The 13,364-nt window shown below is 48.2% G+C and overlaps 1 protein-coding gene across 3 annotated transcripts in view; it reads left to right on the forward strand.

Annotated features, from left to right (window-relative positions):
* Positions 1-13,364, forward strand: part of LOC143995810 (DNA topoisomerase I, mitochondrial-like) — a 171,528-nt gene that overhangs the window by 140,305 nt on the left and 17,859 nt on the right. For all 3 annotated transcript variants that reach the window (XM_077490522.1, XM_077490523.1, XM_077490524.1), the window contains 3 exons: positions 3,840-4,025; positions 6,862-6,930; positions 11,819-11,933. In XM_077490522.1, coding sequence (XP_077346648.1) covers positions 3,840-4,025; positions 6,862-6,930; positions 11,819-11,933 — 370 coding nt within the window. The remainder of the gene's footprint in view (positions 1-3,839; positions 4,026-6,861; positions 6,931-11,818; positions 11,934-13,364) is intronic.

Raw genomic sequence — 13,364 nt, forward strand, 5'->3', positions numbered from 1 at the left:
TGCAGCTTTTCCCATCATTGCAGCCTGAGTGGTGCCCATCTGCATCCTTGTCTATCATTGCAGCCTGATCGGTACCCATCTGCAGCTTTGCACATCATTGCAGCCTGAGTGGTGCCCATCTGCAGCTTTGCCCATCATTGCAGCCTGATCGGTGCCCATCTGCAGCTTTGCCCATCATTGCAGCCTGATCGGTGCCCATCTGCAGCCTTGTTATTGCCGGAATACACAGAGCCGGATCTCTTGCGTACTCTGCTCGGCTCGTAGTCACAGCCCTATATCCACGTATAACACACACACGCGCGATTTCCTCCTGATTTTAAGGGGGGGAAAAGTGCGTGTTATCCGCTGTTAAATATAGTGCATTGTACATTCATATCAGTCCCTGCCCTCAAAGGAGCTTACAGTCTAAGGTCCCTAACTCTCATTCTTACGTACACATACTAGGGCCAATTTATATAGCAATCAGTCAACCTACCAGCATGTCTTTTGGCATGTGGGAAGAAACCACCGTTCCTGGAGGAAACCCACACAAGCACAGGGAGAACTCCAATCAGGTAGTGTCGTGGGTTGGGATTCGAACCGACGTCCATAGTGCTGCCAGGCAGAAGGGCTGATCACTTAGCCACTGTGCTTAAAGGCTTCTCCAGTTTAATAAAATGTGAGCTGCAATTATTCCACTTTTAGGAAGTTGACAGAATTTTCACCTCATTTCCATTAGTACACAAATAAGTTGAACAGTTGCCTAGGGCAGCTTCATAAATGGCAAGAAATTCGATTTTCCAAAAATGGAAATGCTATGTGGCGATTTGGGGCTTTTCTATAGGGTGCTGGAAGGGTTAAAGTGATTGTAAATGATCACCTTGTAAAAGAACCCATTTAGTTTAACCCCTAGGCACCAATGGTATGCAAATATGTAGCCTCTCAGAGGGAGGCCGCATATTTGCTTAACAATTGGCAGATATAGCTGTGCCGAGAGCGCGCACTTCCTGGCACAGTTACCAGCGGCTAACGGAAAGCTCCCGACAGCAAGACCGCCGTGACAGCCAATCCCGACGGTTACACGATATTAAACTTCACCCCAACTCCCAGCATCTGGAATCCTATGTAGGGCCAGGAGGCACCAGTGCAAAGGGATTAACATAGAAATAAAATGCAAAACATTTGTATATAGATATATATAAAAAAAAAAAAAGTACAACATAAATACCTTTTTCCCCCTTTTTATAAGTGATCACATTCCCTCTGTTCTCTGCTGCATAAGTGCTGGGGGAGGCCGATGAAGCAGCAGTACACCGATCTTCCCAGTGAATGGTGTGCAGGATGGAGGGGTGTCGGGACAAGTCTGATCAGTGGAGAGCAGCCTGCTTTCCCAGCATAGCTTTTCATAGGAAAGCAGAGGGACTGGCAGGGACACCAGGAAGCAATACAAAGGGAACAGGAGACTTTCTCATACAAGTACAGAGTACAGCAGCCACATATCAGGAATATGAAATACTGGACTTACATATTCTTTAAAGTGTCTCTGTAGCCCTTTTTTTTTTTTTTTTTCTTCTATTTATTTTTTGCTTTCTGTGTTCCATTAGGGGGAATCCCATTCACTTTTCCAAAGGAATGAAAATCCCTTCTTAGACAGTTGTGTCTGCACTGGGTGACCCCATTGTAAGATTTCCCTCTCACCTGTGACGGCTATAAAGTTTTGCATTTCCCGTCGCACAGTACCAATAGGATGAATCTCCCCAGCAGACAGAAAAAAAAACAAAAAAAAACTGGCAGGGGTTCTGATCCTTGCCTACTCTGTCCATACAAGTTTTGGTTGAAGATACACTATGGCAAGGATCTGCAGTTAGCGGACCTCCCAGCTGTTGCAAAACTACAAGTCCCATCATGCCTCTGCCTCTGGGTGCCATGCTTGTGTCTGTTGGAGTCTTGCTATGCCTCTTGGGATTTGTAGTTCTGCAACAGCTGGAGGTCCGCTAATTGCATATTCCTTCACTATAGGGACCCTGGCAGGCCTTTAATGAAATGAAACCACCAGGTCCCTGTAATAGTAGAGATATTACAGTTCTCAAGTAGCCTGTCCTTCTACCCACCCTGCTAGTGCTGCAGCCCCTATCACTGTCTTCTGTATTGTACACATTCATCTGTCCTCTGGTGCAGCGGTCACCATTGGCCCATGGACCACTGATGATCCTCAAAAAAATGTTGGTGGCCCCAGGGGTTCAGCCACAAATCAACATTGTGGGGATTTATACTGGCCAATGTTTCAATACTGTCAGTGCGCATTGATACCCGATGCCTCCTCTGTAGTTCTGGCTCCTGTAAACTCAGAGGTGCCGGGAGTAGCGCAGAGAGTGGGGGGTGGAGGAGAGGACTTCCACCGGCAGCCCCAATCAGACCGTGGGAGGGAGCACAGAGCTCCAGCACATGGCTGTTAATCCAGAGATATGGGGGCAGACAGCTGGAGCATTGTGTGTATAAGGCAGCAGTGTGATCCAGGGGGCAGAGAGCCAAAGCATTGTGTGTATAAGGCAGCAGTGAGATCCAGGGGTACAGGGGCAGAGAGCCGGAGCACTGTGTATATGGGGCAGCAGTGTGATCCAGGGGGGGGAGAAAGCCAGAGCATTGTATGTATAAGGCAGTAGTGTGATCAGGGGGAGGGGGGCAGAGAGCTGGAGCATTGTGTGTACAAGGCAGCAGTGTGATCCAGGTGGAGGGGGGCAGAGAACCAGAGCATTGTGTGATCCAGGGGCAGAGAGGCAGAGCATTGTGTGTATAAGGTAGCAGTGTGGTCAGAAGTAGGGGGCAAAGAGCAGAGCATTGTGTGTGTGTATAAGGCAGCCATGTAATGAGGGGGGGGGGGGGGGGGCAGAGAGCTGGAGCATTGTGTGTACAAGGCAGCAGTGTGATCCAGGGGGAGGGGGGCAGAGAGCCGGAGCATTGTGTTTAAGGCAGCAGTGTGATCCAGGGGCAGAGAGGCAGAGCATTTTGTGTACAAGGTAGCAGTGTGGTCAGAAGTAGGGGGCAGAGAGCGGAGCATTGTGTGTATAAGGCAAAAGTGTGATCCAAGGAGAGGGGGGGCAGAGAGCCGGAGCAAAAAATTATATATATATATATATATATATTGTAGCTTACCAATCAGATGTAATGGCTGCATTTGTTTTCTTTTTTTTGTTAGGCTTTCTTCCTATTTTCACCTGGTGATCTGGCCAGTGACACGCCTCCTGTATCAGAGCACCCCCACTCTGGATAAACGACAAACGGAGAAACCTTTTGGACAGCAGCATTGTTAAGCTGCGGTTTGGGGCGATAGATGCACTAGCAGATTTAGATAGACTATCAAATTGAAGCCAAACGCAGGCCCACGCTTTTATAAGCCGTTGCAACAATAATTTTTTTTCGTTTTGGTATAAAGGTTTTACATAAAGGTGCTTACAATGATCAGCTTTTACTTATCATTAGTGAATGGTTTGTCTCGTCCTAACTGCTTCATCTGCTGGAGAGCTTGTACTGTTGAAAAACAGATGCACCAGGTGAAAATACAGGAAAGAAAACCAATGAGGTCACCAAATCTAAGAATTAGTAAGCTGCAATATAATGTTTGGTTTTGGATAGAATACGGGGGTTGGAGGCCGGTACAGCGTCAAGGACACAAGGATCTGGACATGTTGAATGCAGAAGATACTGATGCAGGTTGCATCACTGGAACGAAGGGAAATGTAGGCGACGAGGCCTTCAGGAGAGTCACAATGTACGCTGGGCGCAGGTTGTAGGTTTTCAGGCAGAGAGAACAGTTACAGGGCTGAGCACACAACATCTAATCTGTGTTTCTTGGTTGGCAGCTGGCCTTGAGAGCGGGCAATGAGAAGGAAGAGGGTGAGACGGCCGACACCGTGGGCTGCTGCTCCCTGCGGGTGGAGCACATTCAACTGTTTCCTGAGCTGGATGGTCAGAAGCATGTGGTAGAATTCGACTTCCTGGGAAAAGACTCCATAAGATACTACAACAAGGTGCCTGTGGAGAAAGAGGTGAGGACTTGTGCTGTCGGGAGGGGGACACCTTCCAAACTTAAATGTCTGTTTTATAAGCCGCTAGATTGTGAAATATGCAATGTGAATAGTTGGTTATTTTCAGCAAACCAGATTGTTACAGGAGGCATATAGACTTAGGCTGGCCATACACAAAGCAAATTTCATTCCTGCAACTACGGGTTGCAGGAAACAAATTCACTCGACTCCCCAACCAAGACCCGAATTTATGCGAGAATCCCTCCTGACAGTCCATTGTGTTTTCTTGGTGTGGGGGCAGAGGAAGCCGTCCCTGACGGAACAAAAAATAAATAATGGGGGGTGCAGTTCATCTATTCCACCTCCTACCCACTCCCCCTTTTGGGGCATCAGGTAAATTTCATGTATCAAATATTTCTATGACATCATCAAAGAGATCAGTTTGAGTGAGTGATGAGGGGGTTAATATTTGTATGAAAATGGGCTTTAACAGGGGTAGGCAACCTCTGCACTACAAATACCATCATCCCTCTGCCTCAAGGAGTCATGCCTGTAATTGTCAGGGTCTTGCAATGTCTCATGGGACTCGCTAGTTTCATCACAGCTGGAGGGCCGAGGTTCCCTACCCCTGCTTTAACCCCTTCCAGACCGCCTACCGAAGATGTACTGTGGCAGGGCGGCTCTATTGCGCAAAACTACGTACCTGTGCGTCATTTCGTACAATAGTTTCTAGGGGGTGATTGGATTGATTGGACAGAAGGGGGATCCAATCAGCGGGTCCCGATGGACCCGATGTCTGCCAGCCACCCATGATCATTCCCCAGAGAGTCAGAAAGGTTATCTGCCTATGTAAACGGGGCAGAACGCCGTTCTGACAGGGGAGAAGATTGAGATTTTGTGTTCCTCCTAAGCAGGAACACGGATCTCTGTCTTCACCCAGTCAGACCATCCCCCACACGGTTGGCAAGCACCAGCTAGGCACACACACAACCCCTACTGATTCCCACAAAAGTGTCTATACACACACACACACACACACACACACACACACACACACACACACACACACACACACACACACACACACACACACACACACACACACACACACACACACACACACACACACACATATACACACACATATATATACACACACACACGTGTGTGTATATAGATAGCTACCCTGTTTCCCTGAAAATAAGACCTAGCGTGATTGTAGGTGATGGCTGCAATATAGGCCCCCCCCCCCCCCCCCCCAAATAAGCCCTTGTTAAAGTGGAAGTAAACCCCCCTATCGTTTTCAGCCAAGGAAGCTGCCATCTTTGTCTCTGTTTAATCTACATCTGCCATGATGCTGCACATGTGATCAGTTATGACACCAGCCATTGGATGGTTTGACAGTATGGTTGAGAGCACAACCAATGGGAGTGTTACATTTCCGGCATGTGCCGGAAATGAAACTGTTTTTTAAAACTAGTAAATGGATGGGTTTACTTCCTCTTTAAAGTCCTTGTAGGTTTTATTTTCAGGGTAGGGATTATTTTCGTGGAAACAGGGTAGGGTTTATTTAGGGGGTAGGACTTATATTGCAGCCATCACCGACAATCATGCTATGTCTTATTTTTGGGGAAATGGGGTATATATAGATATCTATATATCTAATGTGTGTGTGTGTATGTACACACACTCACACACACACACACACTCACACACTCACACACAGATATCTATATATACCCCGTTTCCCCAAAAATAAGACATAGCACGATTGTCGGTGATGGCTGCAATATAAGTCCTATATATATATGGGAGAGAGAGATAGATATGTGTATATAAAATATATACTGGAATTAATATATATATATTTTTTTATACTACGAACGGTGGGGATCAACGATGGTACAGTGATAAGTGCTAATATACAATGACACTGGCTGGGAAGGGGTTAACATCTCGGGGTAATTAAGGGGTTAACTGTGTGCCTAACAATGTGTGATTTTGTGCTGCTTTTATTAAGCAGCGTAACCATTTTATCTCCCTAAAAAAAAATGGTACATCATATTTCTTTGTAGGGAGCTCTGTGTAGTTTACCAACACAGGGCTCTCTTCTGTCATTCGCTGGCCAGGACCCCGCTTGATCGGCTTGTGCTCCATTTGAATGATGGCACAGCCGGGGCGGAGCTGCGTTTGTAGCAGTAAAGCTACAGGAGGCGGTCTGGGAGTGATGCTCCTACAAAAAATAATCTGGTAATCTGCCAGAAGCCCAGTGACTTCTTCCTAACTGAGGTGACAACTTTGCTTCTGATGGACTGAAATCTAAAGCAGTGTGGTCATGCCCATCCATTTATCCTCTGATGAATAGCAGAACACCTCACCCTTTTCTCCCTCCCTCGCCCCCTTTCTCCCTCCCTCGCCCCCTTTCTCCCTCCCTCGCCCCTTTTCTCCCTCCCTCGCCCCTTTTCTCCCTCCCTCGCCCCTTTTCTCCCTCCCTCGCCCCCTTTCTCCCTCCCTCGCCCCCTTTCTCCCTCCCTCGCCCCCTTTCTCCCTGCCTCGCCCCCTTTCTCCCTGCCTCGCCCCCTTTCTCCCTCCCTCGCCCCCTTTCTCCCTCCCTCGCCCCCTTTCTCCCTCCCTCGCCCCCTTTCTCCCTCCCTCGCCCCCTTTCTCCCTCCCTCGCCCCCTTTCTCCCTCCCTCGCCCTTTTCTCCCTCCCTCGCCCTTTTCTCATTTCTATAACAGAAGGGAGGTTTTCTGTAGTCCAGCAGGGAAGAACTGGCCGGGTCCGATAACACTTCTTTGGGATTTCAGTTCAGCAGATAAGGAAATGTTATTGAAGTCACGTCTCTGTTTTGTTTCAGGTGTTTAAGAATCTAAAACGGTTCATGGAGAATAAGGATCCGGAAGATGATCTCTTTGACCGACTGAACGTGAGTCAGGACCCTGATTTGCAAGGAGTCTGTTCCTTGTTCCTGTATTTCTGAGTTTCTGTTTTGAGTCCAAAGCTTTCTGACGGCGTGAGCTTCTCTGAAGTGTAGACTGATGTCATTGGTCCTTAAAGTGGAGTCTCACCCTGAAATTTTTTTTTTCTTTTTAATCGGGCTCCTCTATTTTATAATAAAAAAAAAAAAAAAAAAAACATTCGGACGATTTTTTTTTTACATTTAGCAGAATCGCCCTGTTGCCATGTAGTCCTCTTAATCTGCCACTTCCTGGTCCGCGGAGCTCTTGGTCACTTCCTCCCTCGCCTGTGATGTGTCGTCATTTCCCAGTAGTCTGTGGGCAGTACTGTGATCAAAAAAATCACGTTATTTCCGGATGCGATTTAGGGGCGGATCACAGAGCCGATATGTGTTTATGTTGCCATAACAACGGGACGGGACCTTCCTCCGTCTCCGCCCGTTGTTATGGCAACTTTAGAAACAATCGCGATACGGCCGCCGGGGAATCGTGCTTGCGCAAGATCGAGAGGTGCATGCTGGTTACCCAGCATGCGCCTCTCCAAAGCTTATCCAGGAGATATCGATTGGGCTAATCTTGCCCACAATCATGATGGCAACGGCCACCAAAGGAGGGAGTAAATTGTAAGTAATGTATATTTTAGAAAGCTCTTTTGGCTAAGATCAAGTGTAGTATCTGTTCTTATCAGTTACCAGTAGGTGGCGCTTGCTTCCGTCCCTGTTCTACGGCGAGGTGGAGCAGGGGTGGCGGTTGCTATGCAAAGCCTGCTGGTGTAAAGGTGACCCGGAACATTTCGTAGCCGAAAGGGAAGCCTTCTGATGGGGATGGAGAACCACTGGACGGCGCCAGGGGAGGGGACCCTGGCCGCCTGGCTTGGATTGTGGCAGCTTTAGCTCCAGTCAGTTTTTTGGGAGGGAACGTTTTGTTCTCCTGTTCCAGCAGGGGGGCGGCCTGTACTTCCCGAATGTAATTAGGTAGGAGCGAGGGTGTGACCTGATGACAAAGGGTCTCGCTAAGCTCCTGGATCTCCATGCCTTTCTGGCCGGGGTGGGGGCTGTCGTGGTCTGGGCTGGGAGGTCAGGGATGCTTCTTTGGAAAAGCCCATGGTGATGTGCCCCTGGAGTGGCAGTCCAGGGGTGCCTTATGTTCACTGTGCTTCGCACTTTGATATTCGGGTACCTAGGTCACATCACCAGATGCACGCTTTTTTACACCTGCCTCTAGGGCCCGGCCTTTTGGCTAGGACCAGAGGAATTTTTGATTCCTGGCCAGAGGGCCTGGTCATTGTATTGCACAATGGCCACCTTTTCACTCTCCTCTTCACTATCCCTTCCCCACTTTTTATTTATTTTATTTGTGTTGTGTGTGTCACGTTTGTCACTTTCACGTTTTGATGAGCAGGGTGTCGGTCCTCAGACCTATCCTGAGATTCTTGTGGGAGGGTGGACATAGGCCTTCTGGCTTGGTCCGCCCTCTATTGGGGGGCCTAGCTTCGGGGAAGCCCCATAGTACCAAGTACCTAGGAGGTTCTGTTTCCGCAGACCTCCCGGGGGAAAGGAGGTCATCCGGCTTCGGCTGGATGGCCACTGATGAGTCTGGTACCTCAGCCCCTGTCTGGAGCCTAACGCCCTGGGGGATCAGGGTATGGTCCTTCCTAGTGGAGGACATCGGGTATGGTCCTTCCTAGTGGAGGACATCGGGTATGGTCCTTCCTAGTGGAGGACATCGGGTAGTGGAGGACATCGGGTATGGTCCTTCCTAGTGGAGGACATCGGGTATGGTCCTTCCTAGTGGAGGACATCGGGTATGGTCCTTCCTAGTGGAGGACATCGGGTATGGTCCTTCCTAGTGGAGGACATCGGGTATGGTCCTTCCTAGTGGAGGACATCGGGTATGGTCCTTCCTAGTGGAGGACATCAGACACCCGTCTGCACTTTTTAGTGTGTCACTCTTTGTGTGTGTGCACTTTTTTTATGCACCGGGTGGATGTTTTTTGGGTGTGTTTTGCTCGCCATGGGCTTTTTCAAATTTATATTTTAGAAAGCTCCAAAATTTAGCAGGTATAATCGTTTAATTAAAAAATGAATAATGCTCGCATCAATAAAAAAAAAATAAAAATTCTCCAGAACTCTGCTTTAAAGTGGAACTTTATTCAGAAAATTAAGTCCTGCTAGAGGACTTCAGGCCGGACCCTTTTGCCGGTATAGCTGTGTAAAATATTAAGTGTCTCTAATGTTTAAAATCCAGTAATACACTGCCTGACCGTGCTCTGCACATGCTCAGTTGCTCTCCTCTATTATTATTCTATTTTAATATAATATAATGTTTGGGGGTTCAAAGTAATTTTCTATCAAAATATACTGACTTTAACTTGTAAGCAACGAGTGTCATAAAATGGCTTAGTTTCTAAAGAGGAAGGTAACATAGACTCTGGCTCTGTGACTGGCCGGAGCCGCGTGACGTCACTCCTGCACATGCCGGTCACGCCACAGGACTCTGAAGAAACGCAATGGTGGCCATTCCTTCAGAGCACATTTATACATTAAATATCCCCCAAACGGCGCACATTTAGGATATATTTACAGTACCTACCGGTACACCGGATTATAGGCTTACCTATAAGACCCCTTTCACACTGGAGCACTTTGCAGGCGATATAGCGTTAAAAATAGCGCCTGAAAAAAGCCCTAAAACAGCTGCTCAATTCACTCCAGCGTGAAAGCCCGAGGCCTTTCACACTGGAGCGGTGCACTGGCAGGGGGCATCAGAAAAACTCCTGCCAGCAGCTTCTTTGGAGCGGTGAACTCACCGCTGCTCCCCATTGAATTCAATGGGGCAGCACTACTATACCACCGGCAAAAAACGCTGCTCTGGCGTGGAATTGTGCTCCTTCATTGGTATTAGAACAGGCATTATGTCCCATTGTTGGTGTCATTGGGAGGAATTGTGCCCCTTTGTTGATATCAATGGGGGGAATTATGTCCCATTGTTGGTGTCATTGGGAGGAATCGTGCCCCTTCATTGGTGTTAGTGGGAGGAATTATGTTCCATTGTTGTCATTGGGAGGAATTGTGCCCCTTCAATGGTATAAGAGCGGGAATTATGTACCATTATTGGGGTCATTGGGAGGAATTGTGCCCCTTCATTGGTGTTAGTGGGGGGAATTATGTCCCATTGTTGTCATTGGGTGGGATTGTGCCCTTTTATTGGTTTCAGTGGGGGCAGTTATGACCCACTGTTGGTGTCATTGGGAGGAATTGTGCCCCTTTATTGGTTTCAGTGGGGGCAGTTATGACCCACTGTTGGTGTCATTGGGAGGAATTGTTCCCCTTCATTGGTTTCAGTGGGGGGATTGCTGTCTCTGTGTCAGTGGGGGGAATAATTATGTTCCATTGTTGGTGTCAGTGGGGAGAATTATGTCCCATTGTTGGGGGGGGGGGGGGGTTTATGTCCTATTGGTGATATCATTGGGGGGAATTTTGCCCCTTCATTGGTGTCAGAGGGGGAATTAGATCCCATTGTTGGTGTCAGTGGATTAAAATAATGTCCCAAGGACTGTATATGAGCAAGCAAAGGGCCACATTTGGCCCCGGGGGCCACAGTTTGGAGACCACTGCTCTACAATGGTGTGCATCCGTACTACATAGCAGCGGATCTGGATGTGGAGATTGCAATTTGGGGCATAAAGGAATTATTTACATGGCTCCTCCCCGCTTTAAAAAAAAATAAAATAATCCTGTATGGATTTATAGAGCACCAACAGTAGGCTCAGCACTTTACAATATAGAGTGAACCTGCACAAGTAAGATAAATCGACACAAGAGGGTCAGACACACTGCTCCTGAGAGCTTACTATCTGAGAGAGAGAAGGGTATGTGATACAAGAGGTAATAAATGGGGGGGAGGGGGACTTGATGGAGAAACTCAGATTTCAGTTGTACGGCTGAGGCACTATAGGCTTCCCTGGAGAGTTGAATTTTCGGGGATTATCCAAAGGTGGAAAAAGTAGATTACCAGACAGATTGGGGTAGGGAGTTACAGAGTAGTAGGAGAGTCTGGAGGAGTCGAGGGAGCACAGCATGACTGGGATAGGACGAGGACGGTTGGGTGATATTTTGGTGATGTATCTCGGTGTAGACTGGTGGATGACTTTGTTGGAATTTTTATTCGCTGAGTAAATGGAAACCAGTGGAGGAATTGGCAGAAGGGGTGGGGGGGGGGGGGGGGTAGCCCCGCAATAGTTGAGGCGAGAGAAAGGGGGATTATCTTATTTTTGAGATATGTGAATACTTTACATTAGATGTCAAGAGCCCCCCCCACCACCATCATCGGCAGTCTCAAGTCCCCCACCCTCCCTTACCTCACAGTGCACCCCCCCTTACCTTGTGCTGCTGCAGGGGAGAAACTGGGAGGGACAAAGTGCAGGGTCTGGAGGAGGCCTGGAGTCTGCTGAATGCTGAGACAAGGGGATGCTGCAGCTGCACAGAGGAGCAGGATCTGGAGGAGGAGTTTTGTCCTCCCCTCTGCTGCCGATTTGCTGAAATTGGGGAAGAGGGGGAAGAGATGAGTCTCTCTGCAGCTGCACGGGTGGAGGCCTTCTGTCCTCCATTTCTACTGCTATGATAAGGTGCGGACAGAGACGAGGCGAGTGCCGCAGCTGCAGGAGAGGTGCGAGGGCCACATGAAATGCCCTGGCAAGGTTGAATTGACACGTATGGTCTTCACAAACCCTCGGCTTTAAAAGGTTCCGGTATGTTCTGGCCCATTATGTTGCCAATTTGGAAGAACTTAACTTGATTCTATTTATTGTAATCCGAGAGAAAATCTGTAATGTGTGAACCTTCGTTTCCCTTCCAGACCTCCACACTAAACAAACATCTCCAGGATCTGATGGACGGACTGACTGCCAAGGTGTTCAGAACTTATAACGCCTCCATTACCCTGCAGAACCAACTGAAAGAACTGACCAATGGTGAGTGGGCTTCCTCTATGGAGGTCGGGCTGATTGGTCTTATGCAGCAAATCTATTTGCATTTTTGACAGTTTTCAGGTGTCTCCGCCTACCCTTAATGTGTCCACGTTGGTACGCACACACTCACACACACACTCACACTCACACTCACACACTCACACTCACACACTCACACTCACACACACACACTCACACTCACACACTCACACACTCTCACACTCACACTCACACACTCTCACACTCACACTCACACACACACACACACACACACACACACGTGTTTTTGCTACCAACATAAAACTACCGAAACAAAGCGAACTGCAATTGGGGGAACCAGGAAGAACCAATCCATTCATTTTGGCCTTCTTGAGGACTGTGGATATTACTTTGCTGTAACAGGCTCATTTGTAACTTTCCTGTAGAGTTTGGGCCGGCTGTCCAACCCCCCCACCACCACCCGCCCCCCCCCACCACCACCTCTCTGTTTGACCATCACCATGATAGACCTCTTTACAAGCTGTTAGTAAAGTGGTGCAGGCTAGCGCTTATCTCAGGGCTTTGGGGGGGTGCTCTAGAACAGCGGTCCCCAACCTTTTTGGCACCAGGGACCGGTTTCTGATTCTGATCTGAAGCGACAGGTGCTCTAAATGTAAGGACTACTCCTTGCTGGTAGTTGGAATCTTTAAAGAGGAAGTAAAGGCTTTTTTTTTTTCCTTTTTTAACCACTTGGTTCCCACACTACGTCTATTGACGTCATGGGCTTTCAGTGGTTATACCGGTATCTGAATGATGCCTGAGGCCACAGACATCATTCAGATATTGCCGTTTTCAGCCGGCGATTCCCTGCACCATAAGAACGATCATAGCGGCTGTTCCGCCGCTTGATCGTTCTTACGAGCGGCGGGAGGGGACACCCCCTCCTGGCCGCCCTCCGGTGCTTCTACCGACTCACCGTTTCCATCGGTGAGTCGGTCACAGGATCCGCCGGCCCCAGCAAGTAACCATAGAGATTTCCGGCAGACTAGATTGTCCCCGGAGTCTCTATGATCGTTCGGAGGCCGGGCGCGATGTTATGACGTCACGCCCGGCCTCTGCATTCAAATTAACGGCGCCGATCTGGCTAGGAAGCCAGGATCGTTTTTTTTTTTTTTTTTTTTCCCCCAGCCTAGAGGTGAGATGTGGGGTCTTATTGACCCCCCCCATATCTCACTGTAAATGTGTATGTCCGATCGTGCCATATTCCTATTACAAGGGATGTTTACATTCCTTGTAATAGGAATAAAAGTCATCAATTTTTTTATTTAAGTGTAAAACTAAAAAAATTCAAATAAAATTAACAATAAAAAAAAAAATTTAAAGCGCCCCAGTCCACGTGAGCTCGCACACAGAAGCGAACGCATACGTAAGTCCCGCCCACATATGAAAACGGTG

Source organism: Lithobates pipiens, unplaced genomic scaffold, assembly GCF_037356315.1.
Source record: "Lithobates pipiens isolate NorthernLeopardFrog02 unplaced genomic scaffold, aLitPip1_a1.2 Scaffold_19, whole genome shotgun sequence".
Taxonomy (NCBI): domain Eukaryota; kingdom Metazoa; phylum Chordata; class Amphibia; order Anura; family Ranidae; genus Lithobates; species Lithobates pipiens.